The 23,126-nt window shown below is 61.1% G+C and overlaps 1 protein-coding gene across 9 annotated transcripts; it reads left to right on the top strand.

Moving 5' to 3' along the window:
* The first annotated feature begins 8,404 nt into the window (after positions 1–8,404).
* Positions 8,405–22,966, top strand: SSBP4 (single stranded DNA binding protein 4). 9 transcript variants are annotated; one of them, XM_045862696.3, is made up of 18 exons: positions 8,414–8,848; positions 14,804–14,876; positions 15,245–15,306; positions 15,396–15,480; positions 19,040–19,129; positions 19,617–19,682; positions 19,906–19,965; positions 20,051–20,120; positions 20,286–20,353; positions 20,442–20,509; positions 20,839–20,884; positions 20,977–21,012; positions 21,123–21,177; positions 21,269–21,336; positions 21,440–21,518; positions 21,913–21,941; positions 22,104–22,327; positions 22,581–22,966. In XM_045862696.3, the coding sequence occupies exons 1-17, from the start codon at positions 8,790–8,792 to the stop codon at positions 22,311–22,313; spliced, it is 1,224 nt and encodes a 407-aa protein (XP_045718652.1). In that variant the 5' UTR covers positions 8,414–8,789; the 3' UTR covers positions 22,314–22,327; positions 22,581–22,966. The 9 variants fall into 9 exon arrangements, with proteins under 9 accessions (XP_064453751.1, XP_064453764.1, XP_064453759.1 ...); XM_045862699.3 differs by having other exon boundaries at positions 8,420–8,848; positions 22,104–22,211; XM_064597681.1 differs by lacking the exon at positions 20,977–21,012 and having other exon boundaries at positions 8,405–8,848.
* The last annotated feature ends 160 nt before the right edge of the window (positions 22,967–23,126 follow it).

Below are 23,126 nucleotides of genomic sequence, written 5' to 3'. Positions count from 1 at the left end.
GGCAGCTCTGGGCTCCACTGCCTGAGGGGGACCGGAATCTTCCAGAGGGCACACCTCCATACTCCACCTCCTCCCCTCCTGACATGCCCAGAGCCTGGGTCTGAAACAAGCCTCAATGCCAGGCAGGGCCAGTCTCTCAGCACAGAGACTTCCAGAGGTCCTTAGGGACACCTAAAGACCTTCAGAAATCCCCAGAGATACCTGGAACAGCTCAGAATCCCCAAGACCCCAGGGTACTCAGAGACCTATAGAGACCTTCAGAGACCCCTCCAAAATAGCCAGGAAAACACAGCGATCTCCCACAAAGACAAAGGTAGAGATATATACAGAGTTTCCCTGGGACAACCCAGACTCAGGGCCACCAATCTGTGGCCCCCTCAATTTAGCCATATATGCCTCACACCCTCTGACCCCCATGTAGCCACCTGTGCCGGCGGAGGCCTCAGCCTGGGCCCTGCCCCCAGTATGCCTGAGACTGGGGAGCTGAAGTGGGATCAAGGGTTTCCCCTCCCCCCCATCCACCTCCCATCCAGCTCCTGGGCTCTCACACTTGTCCCAAATCTGCCCTTCTCTCGAGCCCTGTGCTCCCTGGGGCCAGGCCCCCAAACCTCTGGCCCCAGCCCCTGTCCTGCCATTTCCATTCCCATTTGTTCCAAGTGCAGCCTTTGAATGCCAGACTTCCTTCCCCCCACATCCCTCAGGGTGCTGCCCCCTTAGGGGCCTGTCTCACCTGAGGGAGGGCGGAGGCCACCCAGGAGGCCCAACCCAGCAGCTGAGGCTATCTAGAGGCCGGGGGATCTTAAGGTGTCTGAGGGGCTCTGGAGCCAGCAGGGCAGGACCTGGGGCAGGTGTGAGAACCCAGGGCTGGGCTGGAGCAGCAGAACTGACTCAGGGGCCAACTGTGGACAGACAGGGCAACCGCAGATCAGGCATGCATCCAGCAAACAACGACTGAGGTCGGCTTGGCCACTTCAGGGCCGTGTGACCCAGGGCCAGTGCCTTAATCTCTCTCCGCCTCCGCCTCCTCCCCCCTAAAAGACAGACAGTGAAAACCACCCTGTGGGGTGGCAAGGGCCGAGAAGCAGATGTGAACGTGAGCGTGTGCCTGGCACGGGGGGACACAGGCGACTTAGGACGCAGGCTGAGTGTCCCATGGAGGAAGGGGAGTGGTACATGAGGGCCCATCGATGCACCAAAATCGAATTCATAAGGTTAAAGCTGGATTTTTAATGATGCGGAAAGAGCCTGTTTGAGGTCACGTGGCCACGCCGGTTATAGTAAAATTTGAGAAGCCACTGAACGCTCTTGTCGGCGGTGGGGGAGCAAACCAAACGTGGCACCGAGGCGGCTGCGGTCAGCGAGCACCGTCCACCTGCTCGCTGCTTAGCCGAGGGCTGCTCCGGCAGTGGGAGGCCACCCTGCTGGCCCACAGGGCTCTCCTGGGGACGGCCCTCAACCACAAGACGGAAGGCGAGCTGATCAGAAATGCCTCAGCTCCCCGCCACCTCCGGTATCTCCGAGGCGGGCTCCGGGCTGTCGCCCCGAGGGCCCCCTGGGAAACCGGCTCCTGGGAGCCTGCTGGTTGGCGCCCCCTGCAGGGCTCCTTCTCTGTGCTCGCGGCCCGGACCAGGGGCTTCCGGGAACACCCTCCCAAACAGTGAAGTTCCCCAAATCTGTTCTTAGGGCCTGCTTCTCAGGGACCCCAAATTAAGATAGGTGGAGTGATTGGGACACCTGGCTGGCTCAGTGGGTAGAGCATGCAACTATTTTTTTTTTTTTGAAAGAGAGAGCCCAGGAGCAAGTGAGGGGAGGCACAGAGGGAGAGAGAGAATCCTGATGCCCACTTCCAGAGTTCACTCTGAGCACGGAGTCCAACGTGGAACTCCATCCCCAGGACGCTGAGATCATGACCTGAGCCAAAATCAAGAGCCCACCGCATAATCAATCAACTGAGCTACCGAGGTGCCCAGGAGCATGCAACTCTTGATCTCGGGGTTGTGAGTTCAAGCCCCACATTGGGTGTAGAGATTTTTAAAAATAAATAAAAAATAAACTTAAAAAAGAGAGATGTAATCTTCACGATAACCCCTTGAGATAGGAACTGTCATTACCAGTTCATTGGAACTGATAAGACCCCTCCCCCATTTTACAGACAGGGAAACTAAGGCATGGTGTGTTTGAGTAGCTTGCCCAAGGCGCAACAGCAACTGAGGGTCAACCACAGAAACTGTGTGGTTGACCATTAGGGTATACTGTGCTCAAACACAAGATGCATTTGTCTGCATCTACCTGGGAGGTTCCAAAGAACCATTCCAAGACGCGCAGTGAATCTCTATGTCACTCCTGGATACATGGATTTGGACTTGAGTTCATGATAGTGATTACCTGTGGCTGTGGGCTAAGGAAGGTATTTTGTTTTATTTGTTAGGCTTTGTTTATTTTTGGTAAGATTTCATTCCTTCCTCAAATATTTACTGAGCGCCTACTGAATGCAGCAAAACTCGTGCCCTTGAGGAGCTGATATTCCAGTGGGGAGGGCGCGATGAACCATAAATTACCACATTTAAAAGTGGTTAGGAAATAATAGTTCAATGGAGAAAAAGTTAAACAGAGTGTAGGGGGATTTGGAAAGCAAGACGGGGTGGTTCACAGTTTTGAAAGGTTAATCAAAGAAGATTTCTGGAGGGAAAAAAATGCAGAAAAAAAAGGGGAAACAAAAGATGTTCAGGTCAGAGTTCAAAACGGGAAGTTTTTTGGGGTGGTAGGGAACTGGGAAGGTTTTTTTTGTATTTTTCTCCTTTCTTGCTATGAAATAATTCAACACATAAAAATGTAAGTATATATTTGGAAGCTGACCTGGGGGCATGGGCAAGGTCAAGAGAAGCTAACAACATTCCAAGCCTGAAACTTTGAGGTCTCAAGAGCTGTTCCAAAGGGGCACCAGGGCGAAGCCTGCGGGGACCCTCAGGAGTTGGTGCTGCGAGTCTCTGCTGTCCTCGTGTGGCCATACTCAGGATTGCAAGTCCTGGTGGCCTTGGTAGAGACAGAAAATTGGTCCCTGGCTCTTCCGACCTCCAGATTCCACCCTGGCTATAGGGAGGATGGTAATGATGGGAGGATGGTAATGAGAGTTTGTGTCACAGTCAGGCTGAGACCCCTGGGGATACTAGAGGCCTTGGATCCCAGCACAGAGGGGACAGTGGTAATTTTTAATTCATTACTCCTGCTGTGTGCCAAGCATTGCTCTAAGCACTGAACAAAACATTCAAATTCCCTGCCCTCATGGACCTCACGGATTACTGAGGACATGGAAAATCAATGTGCAAAAACAAGATTTTCAGGAAAATCCAACGTGACCCAGGTTGGAGGGCCTCTCTGAGAGGACATTGCTGGAGCTGAGGTCTGTAGGATGAAGAGAAGCAGGCCATGGGGAACGGCTGGGGGGGAAGGTGTCCCAGGCAGGGAGAACACCCTTGCAAAGGCCCTGGGGTGGGGATGAGCTGGATGCATACAACAGGATCATGGACAAAAAGTACCCAATTTCTGGTGCTTAGCAAGCATCCATTCCCCCATGTTGTTATTAAGCTGAGGGACTCCCAAATGGGAAAGAAAAGACCCTTCCCCTTTACGGTCCAGAAAGAGAGTGGGACCTTAGGGTGTCATGGAAACTCTTTCCTCTGCCACAGGAAGAGACCGGAGCTCTGGAGAGGAAAGCTAAGGGAGGGGTGTTGCCAGTGCACCCCAAAGTGGGACCTGGTCCTCCACTCTCTGCTGTGTGTCTTCAGGCAAGTTGCTTCCCTGTGCTAAGCCTCGGTTTTACCTGCAAAACTCTCTCTGTAGCTGCTACAGGCTCTCCCCTCCTTCATTACTCTCCTCCCTGCTCCTCCCCCCTCCCCGCCCCCCCCCCCCAGGCCTGAGTTTTCCACAAAATGCCTCCAATTTCCCAGAGTGAGTATCCCAGACCCCAGACAGGGCAGGCACGCCAGTGGGTGAAGTGCTGCCACTGGGTCACCTATGTGACTCCCTCAGTACCTCTTGGGGTTCAGTTTCCCCATTCTCTAACATGGGAAGAAGATAGGCTGCCTCTCCAATGAGGTTGCTGGGTGGGTTTTCCAGGGATGATCTAATCCCGAGCTGAGCACACCAATTTCTTTCTTTCTTTTTTTTTTTTTTAAAGATTTTATTTATTTATTTGAGAGAGAGAATGAGATAGAGAGCATGAGAGGGGGGAGGGTCAGAGGCAGAAGCAGACTCCCCGCTGAGCAGGGAGCCCCACGTGGGACTCGATCCCGGGACTCCGCGATCATGACCTGAGCCGAAGACAGTCGCTTAACCAACTGAGCCACCCAGGCGCCCTGAGCACACCAATTTCTAATGACTGGTTTGGCTCTGGAATTCAAGTGCAGGGAGGAGGGGCAGGGGCTTAATTTGTGGGCACGGGAGTCCACAGAAAGTAGGGCAGTGTACTGGCTCAGGCTAAGCCTTGTGGAGAATGGACACAGGTGCTGTGGGTTTGGTTGAGGCTCCTCTTCCCAGTCCTCCTGGATCCCTTCTCTCGCCTAGAGTTCCTGGCAGCTCTGCAAGCTTGGGGGTTCAGTCGCTTCCTGCCCAAAGACTCACAAGCGGACCTGCACAGCCAGAATTCAAACCCAGGATCATCCTCCATCCGGGGACTTCTGCCTCCAGGCGATCGGTCTTGGAGTAAAGGAAACTGAAACTCCAAGCGGTTGCTGCCTCTTCAAGGAGCCTAGCACATCTGAGCGAGCCTTTGCCCCCTCCTCCCAACACTCCTGGGTTGGGGGCCTTGCTCCTCCCGCCAGGTGTCGGCGGGGACTCCCATCCCTGCTCTAGCGCTCACCGGCTGCTGTGGCTTCTCCCCTCCCGTGTTGTTTGGGTTTTAATTTTTGTGTTGCAGTTAGAAAATTACCCATAATTACAGCTTCTGAGAGGAAACATCTCCTGGCCCAGACCCTGCTCCCAGCTGTGGCCCGCCTCCCACGCACGGCTGGGGCGGGGCTGCGGGAGCCGCCCTCCGGATCCTGGCCCCGCCCAACGCCTGCCACTTTAATGGGGCGGGGTGGGGGGGGGGCGCTGCTTCCATCTCCAGTGGAGAGGAAAACCCATCATCAGGAAAACGCAAACCAGACTTCCGAGCGACTCCTGCAACATATTCACCGGCCGCCAGGGCCGTGTCCGCAGGGAGGCCAGATCCAGTGGAAGGCGGAGGCTGCCCGCAGATTATCTGATGCATCATTTTATCGTTAACAGTGACAAATCCAACCAAGGCCAGGGAAGAATCCGTAATCTAGGGGAGATGGCCAAGGAAGGCAAGAAGAAGGGACGGGAGGAGAAAGAGGGGAAGGAGGGAGAGGATGGGGGGAGAAGAAGGAACTAGAATAGGCCAGGCCAGGAGCCAAACTGCCCTCCAGGCAGCAGGAACAGCTAGGGCAAAGGCCATGAGGTGGGCCTGTGAAGGGTGGGTATGAAGAATGGAAGGACTGGAAGGGAGTGGGGAGGGACAGCCTCCCCTCTAGGCAACCCCCCAGCCCTACAAGCACAGCCAGCTTCAGGCTCCCCCAGGCACCGCCCCCAAACCGGTGGTAATCCCAAAAGAGGCAGAGAATCGGCTCAAGGCTGCAGGGTCCGCGAAGCCACACGGGGGCGATCGGGAGCTGGTGGAGGGATCGCTGGTCTGGGATCCAGCCTAGACCCTTAGCCTACTCTGCTTGCATCCCCGCCGGGGCCCCTTAATCAAATCCCAGGTCTGCCATGGCCCAGAGCCCCTGTCTATCTGGGCCTCTTCCTAGGGCAACCTCCTGCATCCTCCATGCCATCCCAATCTACCCAGGAACCCCGTGGTACTTCTTAAAATCCTGTTGCAGATCCTGCCCCTCACGGCTACACACCTTCCGGTGGCTCCCTATTGCTCTTGGAACAAATCTCAGCCGATCCCCTCGGGAGTGATCCGGGTCCTCTTCCCCCTGCTTCAGCCACACTGCCCTCCTCGCTCTGCGTCCAACACCTTAAGCATGCACCCACCTCAGGGCCTTTGCACTTCTGTGATTGCAGTCTGAACATTTTGCTTTCAGATCTTTCAGATCCACCCCCACCCCTTATTAAAAAAAAACAAAACAAAACTTTCCTCCCCCCCATGCCCCTCCCTTGTATGAGTGCGGGGGGGGGGGGCTCTTTTGTGGGTTCGGCTTTTGCAGGGCGTGCGCCCGGTTCGGATGTGCTTGCGGCTCAGCTTCCCTGACGCCGCGTGGGGCCCAGAGCTCGCTCTTCTCGGACTTTTCCGCCGGCACCGAAGCTGTGTTTGGAGAACCGTCCCCGTTGCCATGAGAACCGCGCTTGTCGCTCCAGCCGGCCGCGCCTCCCCCTTCGCAGCTCGCGCCTCCGTCTCCCTCCTTCTCTCCCCTCGCTTCCACCCTGCTCCGGGAGCTGGGCCCACTCGGCCGTCGCTTGGTCCTCTCCACCGGGAACCCCTCCCTCGGCCCAGAATGTGGTACTCCCTGAAATTATCCTACTGACTCGCCAGCTTTTGACGGTCAGCCTTCCCCTTCAGAATCTGCTCCACAAGCAGTAGCAACGCGTCCTGCCTGGGTCCCCAGAGCCCTGCACACAACAGACGCTCAGTAAATGTTTGTGGGGAGGTTGGAGACGCACAATGACTCAAGGAACCGTGGCTCAGAGAGGGCGAGGGACCTGCGCAGGACACAGAATCCTGGGGAGCCATGGAGCATTGGGAGATAAATAGGGGGTGCCTGGGGTGGCAGGGCCTGGGTGTCACAGTTGTCACCAATACGCTGTGTGACTTGGGTGAGCCACACTTTCTCTGTGTCTCGCTGGAAGTAGGCACTGGAGAGCGGTGGTGGGAGCGGGTATTACGATGAGGGTGCCCTTGACGCCCACGTCCGCCGGTGGCGTCCGGGGCTCGATGCCCTACAGAAGCTTGGCGGCCGCACCCCCACTACCTCGCAGCGCAGGCCCCTCCTCTACGCCGGCCCCTGGCTCCGGGGGGCCCCGCGGGAGAGGAAGCTGGGGGAGGGGACGACCGGCTGGACAGGAAGTGGGAAGGGCTGGCGTCCCCCTCCAACCCCGGCCGAGGCCCCTGGGGATGGAGGCGGGGCTGGGGCCAGCCTGGCCCTTCCCTTCCTCTCCGCCTGTCCGGAACCCCAGCGGCTCCCGACTTCCCGACCGCCAGAAGGCCTGAGGGGTGGGGATCCCCACTGGGGGGCGTAGCCTCTAAGAGGGAGGTATCACAGGGGGTCAGCTCGCAGTGGGAGGGGGTACACCCATCAAGACACTCACATACACACACACGCAGTCGTGCACAGGAAAAAAGAACACCTATGGCAAATAGTCACAGAAACATCCAGACCTGGAATCACTGGACTGCCTCCCCCCACCCGTGGCAAGCGGGTCCAGTGCACAGGCGTCCACCCCTCCCAGGCACCCTTGCCTTGGGGCCCTTACCTCAATGTCTGTCCCCCATTTCACAGACCCTGGAGGGAGAAGGGCCCCAGGAGGGGGACTGCCTGCAGTCCTGACTCCTGCAGAGGGGCGATTAAAGGTGGGATGCGCCCCATTTGCCGCTGGCAATACAGAAGTTGAGAAATAGCAGCAGGAATGACCCAGTGGACAATCGCCCAGCGACTACTATTGACACAGGGTGTGACTGTGGAGCCGCGCAGGGTGGCTGCTAGGGTGTGACCCGGCTATCCTTGTGTGCTTGTCTTTGTGTTGCATGTGTGTGTTGCGTGTCTATGTGGCAGTGAGTGTCCACAGGCCATGTGACTGTGTGACACTGACTCATCTATGGCACTGTGAGACCCCAGGTCTGTGTGTGGAGCCCTGGGTAGGCTAGGACCGTGTGCCCCAGGGTGACCGCAAGTAGCTGCATGGGCTCCTTCCGCAGCTTGTCGGAAGCTGTAGCATAGCTGAGCCTCCGTGTGTCTGTGGGGCTGTGTGTCTATGTGAGTGGTGATCTGTATGTTTTGTTGTTCTGACAGTCACTGTGTATACCTCCGTGTGTATGACAGTGTGTCCCTGAGTGAGCTGTGTGTGTGGCGGTTCCTTCTCAAGCTGTGTGGGGTAGTTCCGCGGGGTCGTGCACCCCGTGTGACTGCCTATTGCTTTATGGAACTCTCACTAGTTGTTCCAGTAGCTATGTGGATCTATGTGTGTAGTCCTGTGTCCAACAGTGTAGCTGCAACTGTGTTTGGCTGTGTTCCTGGGTGTACAATTTGGGTGGTTGGTCCTATCTGGGGAGTGTGTGTGTAGCCGTGATCAACTGTATCCTGCTGTGTGTCCCCAGGTGGCCGTCCCCACCCGTGCCTGCGTGTGTGTACCCGCGCCCCCCCCCCTGCGGCGGGCACTGCGCGTGCGCGCCGGGCCCACGGTCCCCACAGCGGGACCCATCCGCGCGCCCGCCATCGCCCCTTTAAGAGCGGCGCTCGCGGGCGGCAGGGAGGCGGCGGGCGGGGGCGCGCGCGGAGGGAGGAGGGGGCGCGCGCTTCCCGGAACAGCCCGCGCTGAGGGAAGAGAGGAAGAAAATAAAACCCGTGGCTGGAGCTGAAGCTGGAGCTGCCGCCGCTGCCGCCGCCGCCGCCTTGGCCGTCTGGAGCTCCCCCGCGCGGACGATGCCCGCGGTGCCCGTGCGGGGCTCGGGGCGGTGAGGCCCGGGGCGCGGGGTAGCTATGGCGACCGCTAGCGCGGCCCGCGGAGCCGCCTGACAGGTGTGGGCCCCGGCGGCAGCGGCGGCGGCGGCGGCGGCGGCTCGGAGCAGCATGTACGCCAAGGGGGGCAAGGGCTCGGCCGTGCCCTCCGACAGCCAGGCCCGCGAGAAGTGAGTCGGTGGGCCGGGGCCGGGGGAGCCGGGGGCGCCGGGGGCGGGGCTCGGCCGCCGCGCAGCTTCCGTGGGCCCCAATGCCGGCGGGCACCGCGCGGGGCACGTGGGCGCGGGGGCAGGGCGTGCGGGGCCGAAGCGCGCTGGAGGGGTCGCGAGATTTGCGGGGGCGCGCGAGACCCGAGGGGCGCGAGATTTGAGGGGCGTGCGAGGCCTGAGGGGCTCGAGGGGTCGCGAGATCTGTGGGAGTGCGCTAGATCTAAGGGGTGTGAGGAGCTTAAGAGTTCGCGAGATTTGGGGGGCGCGTGAGACTCCGGGGGCAAGAGGGGCGCAAGGAGTCGTGAGGTTTGGGGGGCAGTGCGCGAGAGCCGAGAGGTCGTGAGAGTTGAAGGGGCGCCGGAGACCCGAAGTTCGCGAGATTTGAGGGGGCGCGTGAAACTCGAGGGCTGGGGAGACGCGACATTGCAGGGGCGCGCGAGACTCGAGGGCGCAGGATTTGAGGGGGCGCGAGAGACCCGAGCGGGACTCGAGGGTCGCGAGACCTCCCCGACGGTCGAGACTTGGGTGCGTGAGTTTGCGGTCGCGCGTGCGCGCGAGGTCGCGCACGGAGCGGCATCGCAGTCTCCGGGGAAGTTTGCGGGGCGGGCGAGACTGGCCAGTTGGGGACCCCTGCACGTAGGAAGAGCTTGAGAGAGGAGAGGGCCTGAGGGCTGCTAGCCCCAGCCCGGCGGGGGCAGCTGGGTGGGGCCCCTGGGGAGGCCGCACGGCCGACAGTGGGAGGACTCTGGGATCTGCAAAAACGCCTCAGGCGGAGGCTAAAGGCTCCGTCCTGCCTGTGTTCCAGGCCCCTTGATGGCCAGACCTGTCCTGTGCTCGTCCATTTCTTATAGAGGGTCCCATCTAAGCCTTGGTTTGGAGGTAGGGTTCTGCTGCTAAAGAAAGTTTGGAAAACACCAGATGGTCACATCCCCTATTTCATCCGTGGGGGTGCTGGGGCCCTGGAGAGGAAGCGATCTGCTGAGGTCTCAGGGTCTGGGGCGCAGGAGAGCGCTCAGAAAGCGGGAGTGGGGCGGGAGCGGGGAAGGCACACTGGACAGGTCGGCTGGTTGCTCCGAGCATCGGTTTCTGAAACGTGGACAACCGACCTTGTAGGATTCTCACAGGGAGGGGGTGAGAGGCTGCAGGTAGAGCACCCCTCACAGGCAGCCACCAGCCGAGCCACTTCCTGTCTCTGGGCCTCGGTATCCTCCTCTGTGAAATGGGGATGGGGGGGGGGTTATACTGCTCAGGTCCTTAGCTCTCTGGTACTGTGTTTTTCTCCCTGCTCGAAGTCCTACCTCCTCCTGCCCTTCTTCCTTCTCAGGTCCCTGTCCTGGGCCCGCTTCTTGCTCCTCATCTCAACACTAGTTCTGGGACAGCCTGCCCCAGAAATGAACTGAGTACCTGCTGGGTGCATGGATGGTGGATCCATTAATAAACACTCCCAGCCTACAGGGCAGCCTGGAGGGCACCTACCACCCAGCACTAACTAGCACTTGGATTTGGTCCTTGGTTTGGGGGCTTTTTAAATAAGAGGACAAAGGTGACAGGTAGTCGAAGGCCCCTTTGTCCCCTTTATATCCTTCCCCCTGTGGCCCCAGAGGTTCTGCTAATGTGAGGTGCTGCCAGGTAGGTTTAAATAGTTCCATAAATGACAACCATGGTTGGTGTCTTGTGTTTTTTCTGGGATTGGTTTTGAGAAGGGGCACATGACCACGTGTAGTTTGTTCCTTAGCCCAGCAGGTGAGGGAATCACCTTGTGTTTGCTCTGTCTCTTGCTGGGTTTCCAGGTGTGGCTGTGGGCATCCTTGTTTGGAGGGCAGATGGGCAAGAGTTTCTTGAGAAAGGAACCCCTGAACTGAGTCCTGGAGGCTAAGCAGAGCCAGTGGACACAGGGGAGCTTCCAAGGAAGGGCTTGAGAAGAGGGAAGGAACAGGAGGAGGAGGAAGACAGAGGGGGAATTTGTGAGTGGGGGTCATCGCCCAGGCCACTGGCTGGGAGAAGGGCTGTAAGGGGCGTGCGTGGAGGCTGTCAGGCAGGTGGTGAGACACCCAAAGGCCTGGCCTTGAGGGTGGGGGTGGAGGGTGGGGGGAAGAAATGTGTGGGCTGGAGCGTCCCTCTGTTGGGAAGTGACACAAGGCCCTGAGCGGAGTCTCCCAGCACCCAGCAGCAAGTCCAGGGGCTTTAAGGGGGAGGAGGACACTGTGCTAGTGCTCAGAGCCTCCGTTACCTACCATAATTCTTGCTAATTACAGTGGTGGCGCCACGTTGTAGTCTCCAAGACTCTAACATCCTGTTCTGTCACCTGAGCAGCCCTGTGTGCCTTTCTTCCTGTGAGCACTTGGGGTCTGGGCACCCCATATCCTCTAGGTCACTCGTTTCTTCCATCCACCTGCCCTCTCACAGCAGAAGCCCTTCCCATGAGCCTGCTCTTTGTTCTGCAGGTCATTTGCCAACATGATTAGGGGTGGGGATGCCAGGATTTGGATCCAGAGCCCAGGCCCTTCCCCATATGTGAGATCAGGGCCTGGACAGGGACACCTCAAGCTGGAGGCCCTGCATGGGGTGGCGCCCTGAAGGTCTCAAAACAACATGGTCAAATGTCCAGGCTTCAGAATTTTTCACTCAAAACAAAACAGCTCACAGTCCTTCCCTGAGACTCTATCCTGGTAAAAATTAAAGTAAGAACACATAAGAGAAATCAGCAAAACCTAAAATCTTCTCTGGCTTCTCTTTGCTTTGGGGATAAAACCCCAAATCCTTAACTTTGAAATACTAAGCTAACTTTTACTGGTTCTTACCAGACTGCCTGTGTTAAACCTATCCTCGCAGGAGGGAGTCCCTGTGGTTTTTTTTTCATTCATTTGTGGTAGCAAGGGGCCCAAGATGCCCTGGGTGCTGTTGTAATTTCAGTAGTGAGGGAAAGAGACCAAGTCCTTGCCCTCCCAAAGCTATATTCTAGAAAGAGCTGCAGGCAGTGGGCAGAGAGACATGTGTCAGAAGGGGATAAATAAGGTGGTTGGGGGGGTGGATGGGGCAGGTGGAGTTTAGGTGTGACAGGGAAGACTGTGACAGGTGACATTTGAACCACATAGGTCTCTAGGTGGAAGTGCCCTGAGTGGGGGGACACCCTGTGCAAAGGCCCTGGGGTGGGGGAGGGCCAGTGTGCTAGTGTGTTGGGGCACTGGAGGGACTGAAGGGTGTGTGTGTAGACTCTAGAGGCTGGGGAGGGAGCAGCTGCTGGGGGAGCCCTGTCGAAATCCAGGTAAGAGGTGGTGGTAGCCTGGACCAAGTGTGGTAGAAGCAGTAGGAAGAGGGCTCCAAAGCAGAAGAGTGAGCTTTTTTCTCAAGTTTTTCCCCTAAATTCAGTAAGTGCAGTGATCTCAGGGGGATGGCTGGGTGGATATTCACGCACCTGTGTACCTTTGTGAGTCAAGGCCAGACTACCCAAGTCAGATGGGGGGGGGGGCAGGGGAGGTGGGGAGAGGAAGAAGCTGGGCGGGGAGCATGTTGAGGATGGACCACTAGATGTTATGTGAATCCCAAGTTTGGGAGGGCTGGGCTGGTGCACCCCATGGGCAGCTGCATGAAGATGTCATCAAAGCGGGAGAGGAGGCCATCCAGAGAAGGAAGTGGGGGCCCAGGGCTGAGCTGGGGCAGGGCTAGTGGAGGGAAGAGGGGAGCAGCCCGGGATGGGGTCCTGCATCCCGGATCAGATGCCACCCCTGAAGAACAGTTGAGGGCAAAGGGGAGGTGTAGGAGGACCTGATGGCTGGCAGTGTCAGCAACCTTGGTGGATGTGGTGGGAGCCAAGGGTCATTTCTTCAGGAAGCTTCCTGAGCCAGAATGCCCCAAGGGCAAGACTGCTGCCTCCCTGCCCCTATCCTTACATCTGCCTACCTGGATCCCCCCCCATCCCTTCTTGCTCCCTTTTCTCTGGGCATCTCAGCCCCAGACTTTCCTGCCTCCTGCAGTGACCCCCCAAATGGGTGAGGGACTGGCTGGACCTCTCTCAGCCTCTCTCCTTGCCCAGAGGGTGCGGGAGGGGGGCGGGCAGGCCTGGGCTTGTTGGCTCTGCTTCAGTCCGTTGTTCCTTCACTAATGGACGCAGGGCTGGCAGATGCAGACCACTTGAAGGCTCAGGAAGCCTCTAGAAAGGAAGAGAATCATAGGAGTGAGTTGGCCAGGTAAACCTGGAGGCCATGGGACCAGGAAGGCTGAGAGGGGTGTGATGATGTGGCGGAGTCCACAGCCAATCTTGAGGAAAACCCACACTTGGAGCAGTGTGACCACCACGAGCCACACCTCTCTGTGCCCTGTCCCTCTCGGTGGCTGTCCACAGCTCATCTGGTGTGGGGTGAGCTGGGGGCACCCCTTGCCCTGGGACAGCTGCCCACCCCAGTCCCTCAAATGTCCCCCTCTTGTCCTTCCCTAGCACGCACTATATTCCGGCCCACCATAGAACTCAGCAGGTAGCCTCCGGGGGTCAGGTGTCTGTTGTGTTCACTGCACAAAGAGATGCTGGGTGAATGCTGAATGAATGAAAATGGATGGAGGAAGGAAGAGGATCCAGGGCAAGGGCAGAAGCCGTTGGGGGGGAGGGGGCAGGGGCAGGGAGCAGGAGCGGGGGGGTGGGGGGGGACAGAATGGCTAGAACCACCTCAGCGAAATGTGAGGGGAGCTAAGGAAGGGGGCTGATCTGATGGGGGGCGGGTATGTGAGGATCAAGAAGCCTGGCTGGGAAGGTGGGAGAGAACAGGAACATGAGTCAAAGCAGGGTTATTTTAGGGGTGGGGGCCCTCAGCCAGGGAGGGGTGGCCTGCTGAGTGGGGAGGCATCCTGGAAGGGCTTCCAGCTCAGGCCAGCCCTGGGGGAGCCCCCGCATCTTGGATCTAGACCCTACCCTCCCAGCACCGCCCCCCCCCCCCCCCCCGGGGCCTGGACCGAGGGACCCTATGTCCCTGGGAGCACCGGGAGGGGGCAGTAACTGTGGATGGTTGGGAAATGGGTGACCCCAGGAGGCAGGAAGTTGTTCTCTGCTTGCTGATGGGGAGGACTGATGAGGGGGTGTTGGGGCTGAGGATGCGGAGGCTCGGAAGATGGTGTAGAGGGGCCGGCCTCCCTGTGTGGCCTGTGGAGGACGCTACTGGCTGGAAGGCGGCTTGTGTTCTTGGGGCAGGCAGCAGCCAAACTGGTGTGTCCAAGGGTGCTGGGCACTGTGTTTCTACAAGGCAGGCCCTGCTCTGCTGCCCCTCACCTGCCCTCGCTTCTCCACACTCCCCCCTGCGGGGCTGGTGTAGCTAGGTCATGGCCACCACGGGTGGATGGGCGCTGGTCCTGAGAAAGAGAATGGGGGTCCGGGGACACCTGGCGGAGGAAGACCTCAGGTTAGAGGGCCCCTTTCTTTCTCTAGAAGACAAGGCTGGAAGGAAATTAGGTGTTGGGCCCTGACCACATGGCCTCGGGTACCCGCTGGGAGACCCCACCCAGGGCAGAGTCTGGAGTGACCTCTAGGAGCCCTTTCTCCCGGCCACAAGACCTCCCTGGGACGAAGGCTGTTCTGGGGTCTCAGCATTGGCAGGATGGGGCCAGGACTTGGTCCACGAGGGGATGTGGAACTGAGCAGAATGGATGACTTGCAAGTCAGGGGTCAGGGACTGCTGGGAGTGCTGCCTAGAGGAAGGGCCTGCCGGCTGGGTATTGATGGATATGTAGGAGCTGGCAGGTCTGAGCACCTGATGAAGCCATCACATCAGGGTGGGAGAGATGGGGGGGTTGGGGAACCATTGGGGGGCAGTGAGTGAGGCTGAGGATGGTATCACGAAGGGCTCACTGAGGCCACACCCAGGGACCCTTGGGGAAGGGTTGTGGGGCCTCCGGAGAGCCTGAGCCCATCCGCACCTGGCCTGCCTGCAGGTTGGCCCTGTATGTCTACGAGTACCTGCTGCACGTCGGTGCCCAGAAGTCAGCCCAGACCTTTCTGTCTGAGGTAAGCCAGCCTCGCCAGGCAGGGCCCCCCCAGCTGGGTCCTTCCTTACTGCCTATACCCTGGGGTCCACTCCACCCCCTTTCCATTGGGGCTCCAGTGGTGGGGTTTGGTTGCCCCTCTGCTGGCCCTGGGAACTGAGGGCTGGGGTGGGTCAGGGCCCGTGGGCTGGGGTCGAGGCATCTGTCTGGCCATCTGAGGATCTGTGCCCACTTCTCTGCCCCTTACCCAGTTGTCCTCTGCCCTGCACCCTTGCTCAGGGCTGCTGTTTCCCTGTCTCCCAGGCCCCAGCCCTGGGGCTGCCTCAGGTTGGAAGAGGTTGGGCAGGGCCAGGCAGCAGACCCCCTCACTGTCTTGTTTTTCCCCTGCAGATCCGATGGGAGAAGAACATTACACTGGGGGAACCCCCAGGCTTCCTACATTCCTGGTGGTGGTGCGTGTGGGGCTGGCCAGGGTGGACCCTGGAGGGGGGCTGGGTGGGGACGCATGGGGAAACCATCGTCCCCCCCCTGCTGCCCACAGTGTGTTCTGGGACTTGTACTGTGCAGCACCCGACCGCAGAGAGGCATGTGAGCACTCAAATGAGGCCAAGGCCTTCCAGGACTACGTGAGTCCCTGCCCCAGGGACCGGGACCAGGGCTCTTGGGCATGGGCCAGTTTGGGGGCCTGTGGCCTTGGGGGCCTGCGTGGCCTGAGATTGGCTTGGGTGGGCAGGTGGGTCTGGTGTTGGGGTTTGATCTGGGATCTTGCCCACTTCTGGGAGTCCCTATGCCCTCTCCTCAGTCTAGGGTTACTCACAGGGTGGGGGAGGCTCCTTCCATTGCACTCAGCTCCTGAGAGTCCCCACAGCCCCCCCCCCCTTCCTGAAGCCAGCCCTACCTCTCCTTCCCCTCTTCGGAATCCCTTGGGGAGCCAGGAGCTCTGCCTCCCCATCTGCCCAGCTGGGTGTGTGTGTGTGTGTGTGTGTGTGTGTGTGTGTGCGCGCCACGGCATACCCCCTCCCACCCCAGCCTTTTTGAGCTCAGGGGACCCTGGGGTTGGCTAACTGGCAGGTGCACCCTTGGGCAATACACTTCCTGACTTTGCTTGGTGATTGGGGCTGTTGACCCCACCTCTTTGGCCTCAGTTTCCCTCCAGGTTGAGTGGGGGTCAGAGGCCTATCTGGAGAGGAGGGGGGATAACATGAAAGGGCTGGTGGCATCTCATTGTCATGGGGAGCAGATGGCTGCCCCTGCGTTTATCCTCTTCTTGGTCCTGGCTGTGGGGCTTGGCCACCTGGCTTCTCTGAGAGGTCTCTGGCTGGACAGGAAGGGTGGGGGGCTCTGGGCCCACTCCGAGGAAAAGCAGCAGCTCAGCTGGCGTCCAGGGGCGTGCAGCTCTAGGCGAGCTCCCCCTTCTCTCGCCCTCCCCCTTGTGCACCCACTCTCCTACAGCTGGCATCCTCACAGCCTGAGCAGTCCGCCCTGCTGTGCCCCCTCGGGCCTCCCAGGGCGTGGCCGTCCCCATCTCGCTCTGCAGTTGGTCAAGGTCGTGCACCGCCTCCCCACATAAAGTGCCCCCCCCCCCCCCGCAAGTGCAGGCCTTTGTAGAGCAGGGGTGCAGCCCGTGAGGGGTGGGGGTTCATCGTGTCCCTGAAGACGCTCCGCACCCGTTGTACGATGTGCATGGGAGCCGGGGTCACACTATTGGTCCCCATCGGGTTCCACTGTTCGTGTGCCATCCCCCCTGTCGCTCTCCTGCCAGAACGGGCTCCAGGGGTGTCTGGAGCTCTGTGCGTGCAAGACTCTGCGTGGGCGCTCACTCCCAGTCGAACCCTAGCCCCTCCCAGCCTGCGCAGCGCCCCCTTCCCCCCCCCGCCCCGGCTTCGCCTCTGCCCCCACCTCTAGTGGCCTCTCAGGGCCCCTCTGGGGAGGGCAGGAAGCGGAACGCAGGGTTCTCCACGTCCACGGGAGCGCGCTTCCCGGGAGCGCGCCGGTTACCATGGCAGCGGAGTGCGTCGGGGGAGATGGTGCGGGCACAGCGGGTGTTGGGGGGGGGTAGCACCCTAGCCCCGGGGTGACGGGTTCCCTGTGGCTGCGGGCGCACATCCTGACCAGCCGCTGCTCTAACGTGGGGGGAGCGCCGTGCTCGCCTCCCCTGCACGGTCGGGGCCCCCTCCGAGTGGGGGGCTCAGTTCACCACTCCCGGCTCCTCGGCCGACCTCGGCGTCTCCAGGAAACGCTAGCGCGCCCAACCCATCGTCATAGCAACGCGGGATGGGCCAGGGCGTCTCCGGGTGGATGATTGACGTGGGGGGTCTAGCTCGGGCCACCCGCCAGGGAGGGTGGGCCCGCCCTGTATTAACCCTTCTGGGCCTAGAGTTGGGGAGCCGGGTGAGCGGTGCCCTATCTTCTCCCTGCCCCCACACCTCGTCGGCAGCCCAGAGAGCAGCTGCCCCCCGCACCAGGAAATGCTCTGGCGCCTGCTGTGGCTTGAAAGGGGGAACTGCTCTCCCACCCTCCCTGTGGGGTAGGTTGGGGGGAGTGGACAGACCGAGGGCTCAGAAGTACCTCCTCCAGCCACTGAGGCAGGCGCCTGCGAGAATACAATAGCTGCTCCAGCTGTCAGGCTCTGTGTCTGGGGGGGGGGGGGGGGCGTTGGTGGAGGCAGGGGGGACCTGGCAGTTTGGAGGGGGGTGAGAGCTTTATCCCCCCACTCCTAGGGTCTCTTGGGCTTTCAAAAGATTGGTGCCAGGCCCTGGGAGTGTTTTCAGTCACCATAGGCCAGGGAGGGCTCTTCCCCGCCCCCCCCTGCAGCTCCCGCCCCCCCCAGCTTGGGGCCTGGGCAGGAGTCCTTCAGAGGTTGATCTTTGAGAAGGGGCAGGAAGGGGGGGCAGCTTGCAATACCCAAGGGGAGGGGTATGTCTACAGGGGTCCTGCTCTGACGCAGCCAAGGGGCCCTCTCCCCACTTCTGTGGGGCAGGAAGTGCTCTGTGACTGTGGGCACAATGCTTAACTTCTCTGAGCCCAAGTGGCTGCAGTTTTGCAAAATCCTGGGCATCCCTGTGTGATGGCTTGTGCCAGTCCCAAGAATAGCCGTGACCCACACAGACCATACCTCTTGGATCCCATTGGGGGTGGAGGGGGGGGCAGATGATCCAGACAGACAAGAGTTGAGGGGCCTCCCGAGAATTACTGTGTTTACTCAGTCCTTGCAGAGTCCTCCTTCCTTAACCTTTGATGTGTTCCCTCTACCCTGTAGACTAGGCCTGCATTTCCCTCCTCCTCCCTGCTCTGTTCCCAAAGGCAGACAAGCCTGGGACTTGGAACCTACCAGAGGAAGTGGCCTGTCAGCCTGTACCCGGCCGCCACCAGCATCTCCACCCTGGGCTGACATGGGAACCCCCCTGTCTAGCACCCGGTCTTCTCCCCTCCTCCAACTGAAGAGAGGCCTGGAGCCTGGAGACCCCATCCCAGTAGTCCTGCTCTTCCTTCCCTTCCCAACTGGAGGAAGAGGGGAGTTCTCTGCGCCACAGCCCCAGAGAGCAGCCCTCTGGGAGGGAGGTTCATCTGGAAGCTGCCAGTTGATTTTTGTGTTTATTTGGGGTGTCTTGGGTAGAGCTGGGAGTCCAGCTAATCCGCTTTACCAGCCAGGAGGACATGGGGCCTGCTGGGCCGGGGCTAGAGTCAGGGACCATGCCCCCACTGGTCTGATGTGAGATTCCGATGGAAAGAGCAAGCCTGTGCCAGATGCAAGAGGCGCGTGCCCACGGGGGCCCTGGCTTATTGGCATTTTCAGACCCCCCAGGATCCTCATGCTTGGGACTGACGCCTTAGGAGCTGGGATCCCCAGGTCCCTGGCCTTCCCCCTGGACTGTGTGCTGCACCTGACAGGGCCCCGATCACCTCCAGTGTCTTGGGTACAGAAGAGGCAAAGCCTGGGTCCACGGCCACACGGCACATTTGAGGAGGACACCAAGTCAGGGCTGCTAAAACCGGGGTGGGGACAGGAGCAGTCACTCCTCCTTCACCTAGAGAACCCTCCAGGCGTCCTCACGTGCTCACATGGGTAGAACACCCGATGGCCCAGGTTCCTTGCTCTGTGGAGTGGGCTGTTTGCGGACAGGAGGGGACACTCAAGCAGGAAGTGACGTGAGCAGGTTCTCCTGGTCTTCCTCACCTCTGCAGAGCGCTGTAGCGGCCCCCAGTCCTGTGATGGGGAGCATGGCCCCCAACGACGCGATGGCAGCAGGCCCCATGGCACCCGGCTTCTTCCAGGTACAGCCAGGGCCGGTGCCCCTTGTTCTCCAACTCAAGTGGGCATGTGTCGGAGGGTGAACAGCGTGGGCCATGATGGGCGTGGGTGGTCCCACGGGGAGAGGCCCCGGCAGGCTGCAGTTGGTAGGGGTTTGTCCGCGAGGTGGGCATTTGCACACAGGCCTTGGTGGCGGGGGCAGGGAGCGGCCGCATGGGCTGGGCCCCAGTGCAGGAGAGGGCGGGGTCTCTGTGACGTTGGCCTGCACGGGCCTGGTTGCTAAGGGCCTCGGAGCATGGCTCTCTGAGCCGTGGGTCTTGCCCATGACTGTTCCTGTAGGGCCCCCCACCCCAAAGCCCGTCTTCCACTCAGGGGAGTGCAGGGCTGGCCCACCCTCCCGCCTCCATGGCGTCCCCTCACCCTTCCTGGCCAGGCTCAGCAGGGCCACAGAGAACAGTGAAGCTTCGGTGGACCTCGCTCCTCCCAACCCACCTGGTTCTGTCCTCCTAGGGCCCCCCCGGCTCCCAGCAGCCCCCCCACAACCCCAACGCCCCCATGATGGGGCCTCACGTTCAGGTAAGGACCTGTGACGCCCCGCCCCTTTGCACACGCACATCCCAGCAACTTGAGACCCCAGCCCCACCGCACTCACGCACCGGGCACTGGCTGGCTGCAGTTTGCTGGCTGGTCCTGGAGGAGGGGGCTGTCCAGGCTGGGGGCCTGGGCACTGCAGGAACAGGGTAGCTTTGGGGGGTGAGCGGGTGGCGGGAGGTGCTGATCCCCGGCCCACCTCTTCCAGCCCTTCATGTCACCGCGGTTCCCAGGGGGCCCCCGGCCCACCCTGCGGATGCCGAGTCAGGTGAGAGAGGGATGAGGGGAGGGGGGGCAGGAGTTGGGCCAGGGTGGGGGTACCCATGCTCAGTGCTGCCACACCCCCTCCGCAGCCTCCCGTGGGCCTCCCCGGCTCCCAGCCCCTCCTTCCTGGCACCATGGAACCCTCCCCGCGAGCTCAGGGTGAGTAGGGAAGCTCCAGCTGCTGCCACCCCCCACCCATTAGGACCCCAGCTCCCAAGTTCCTCGTCCCTGCTGCCTCCTGGTGCAGAACCACCCCCCTCCAGCACATGTCCACACTGGGGAGTGTTACTGGCCTGAGCTCCCTTCTGCCCCCCCCCCAACCAGGGCATCCGAGCATGGGCCCCATGCAGAGAGTGACACCTCCACGGGGCATGGCCAGCGTTGGACCCCAGGTGAGGGCTGGGCCAGGAGAGGGGGTGCGCTTCCAGGGGGCTTCCCCCGACACCTTGGCCTGCACTCACAGCCCTTTTGCCTTCCCAGAGCTATGGAGGTGGCATGCGGCCCCCACCGAACTCCCTCGCTGGCCCAGGCCTGCCCACCCTGAACATGTAAGGCCCTGAGAGACCCCTGGGGTGTACCCACGTAGGCTACCACCCAGCTTCGTGGCCCGGCTCTGCTGGGGCAGACTAAGTCTGCACAACAGCTCTGGTTGTTTATGCTGCACTGGGTGGGGAAACTGAGGCCCAAAGGCCCTATCCCATAGGATATGGGATTTGAGGGCCGACTAGAATCCATTCCTGGTTACCAACTCTCAGCCAAACTCTGCGGCTCCTCGGGCCTGTTTGGGGGCACATGGGCAGGGTGGGGGATGTCACAGTGTGTCGGGGGCTGTGTGCCACCTGGCCTAACCCCGGGGTCCCCCCACTGTCTCTTCTAGGGGCCCTGGAGTGCGAGGCCCATGGGCCAGCCCCAGTGGAAACTCGGTGAGAGGCGGGCTGGCCAGCCAGGGGAGGCTGGGGGGTGGGTTAGCGGTGTGGCGGTAGAGTGGACTGCTCACAGCTGCCCTTCTCCCCAGATTCCCTATTCCTCCTCCTCCCCCGGCAGCTACTCGGTGAGTGACTGAGTGACGAGGGGGGTTGGGCCACTTGAGCCAGGGGGCAGTGGTGATGGTTGGCAGATGCGGGGGGTCGTTCTCACCTGCTCTGTCTCCTTCCTTTGCAGGGACCCCCAGGAGGAGGAGGGCCCCCTGGAACACCCATCATGCCCAGCCCTGGAGGTGCTGCAGCCTGGGCGGGATACAGGGAGGGGTGTGCTCGCTTGGAGAGATCCTCACACCCCATCCCCTCACGCACCGGTATCTCCCCCAGACTCCAACTCCAGCGAGAGCATGTACACTATCATGAACCCCATTGGGCCGGGCGCCGGCAGGGCTAATGTGAGTGGGGGGTTCCAGGGTGGGGGCTGCGGAAGGCGGTGGCCCCGCTGGGGGTCTTGTGGCCCGAGTCCCACGCTGCCCGCCCCCCCCCGCCCGCCCGCAGTTCCCGCTCGGCCCTGGTCCGGAGGGCCCCATGGCGGCCATGAGTGCAATGGAGCCTCACCACGTGAACGGATCCCTGGGTGAGTGGGCGTCCCGAGACACGCACCCCACGCCCCAACCCCGCTGCTTCGCGAGCCTTTTGCGCCCCCTGGCGGTTGCTCCTGCCCCTCTCCCTGGTTTCTCCGCGGGCGTCCCCGTCGCACCCTGAATTTCCACGGGCCTCTCGCTGGCAGGGGAGGCGGGGGGAAGATTCCAGTAACTAAGCCAAAAGTGCCGTCACTGACCCCCGTCCGGACCCTCCATCCAGGACCCCCAGCGGCGCCCCAGCGGACTGGGCCCCGGGGACGGAGGCAGGGCCCCGGGACAAGTTCGGGGAGGGGTTAGTTGACCCTGGGCCGGGGTGGGGGCGGGGGATTGGTTCCGGGCCTGGCGCAGGCGCATCTGAGCCGCGGCCCGCCGTCTGTCGGTCCACAGGCTCGGGCGATATGGACGGGTTGCCGAAGGTGAGGGGCCGCGTTCCTGCGTGGGGCGGGGCCTGGGGCTCCCTGGGTGCGGGGATGCGGGCCTGGCCAGAGCTGTGCGGGCCTAGTTGGGGTTGGGCGGAGCGGTGGGCAGGGCCTGGCCCGCGGGGCGGGGAGTCCTGCGCTGACCACGGCCGCCCCCAGAGCTCCCCCGGCGCTGTGGCCGGCCTGAGCAACGCCCCGGGCACCCCGCGGGACGACGGCGAGATGGCGGCCGCCGGGACCTTCCTGCACCCGTTCCCGAGCGAAAGCGTAAGCGACTGCGTCGACTCCCCCCCCGCGGCGGCGTCGGGCCGGAGGGGCCTGGCGGGCAGGCCCCGGCGGGGCGGCCGGGGGGCCAGAGCAAGACCGTGACCGCGGCGGGCCAGGTGGGGGGGCGGCCGCGGCATCCTTCCCCTCCCCTGTCCCTCCTCCCCCTCCTCCCGCCCTAATCTCACCGGCCCCCCCTTCCCCGCCCCAACCCCCACCCTGGGACCCGCACCCCAGGGCGGTCTCCCCACGCATCGCCACCTGTCTCCTCCCCTCCCTCCGCCCCGTCCCCCATTCTCCCCGGGGGGGCGGGTCCCAGCGGAGGCCGGAGCTGAGCCCGCCTCCGCGCGCCACCCCCTCGTCTCTCCGCAGTACTCGCCCGGGATGACCATGAGCGTGTGATGGGGCAGCAGCCCCTTGCCCACTGCCGGCCTCGGCTTCTGCCTAGTGCCCCTGCCTGGGACCAAGGTTCAGGGGCTCGGGCAGTCTGCTGGGTGAGGGTCTGAGGTCACACCTCGGGCGACTGTACTCCATCCAGTTCAAGGATTGGACAGCTGGGAAGCCCGGCACAAAGGACTCTCATTTTATAAAAAAAGAAAAACAAAAAAACCACGCAAGGACCTCAGAGACGTTCTTTCCTGTATAGGCCCTTCTTGTCATTTCTATTTTGTCCCAGGGGGCTCCTTGGGGACCTCCTTTCCCCTGGACAGCAGGGGTGGGCCCCATCAATAAATGTAACTTGGTTTTGGTTTTTGGTATCTGGTCTCAGATTTCTTCGCTGTGGCTTGTGGCCACGGCCTCCCATCATGGGGTTAGGCAGAGGCCTCGCTTCTAGAAGTGTCAAGAGTTGGGGCATCAGTTTCTGAAGGGTAGGTAAGAGTCTACCACGTGAAAAATGGAGATGGGGCTGGAGTTGGG

This window comes from Mirounga angustirostris, unplaced genomic scaffold (genome assembly GCF_029215605.1).
Source record: "Mirounga angustirostris isolate CCGP_5_RB_7025 unplaced genomic scaffold, mMirAng1.0.hap1 SCAF_1, whole genome shotgun sequence".
Taxonomy (NCBI): domain Eukaryota; kingdom Metazoa; phylum Chordata; class Mammalia; order Carnivora; family Phocidae; genus Mirounga; species Mirounga angustirostris.
The sequence above is the reverse complement of the archived record's forward strand: the minus strand, read 5'-3'. Positions and strand labels throughout refer to the sequence as shown.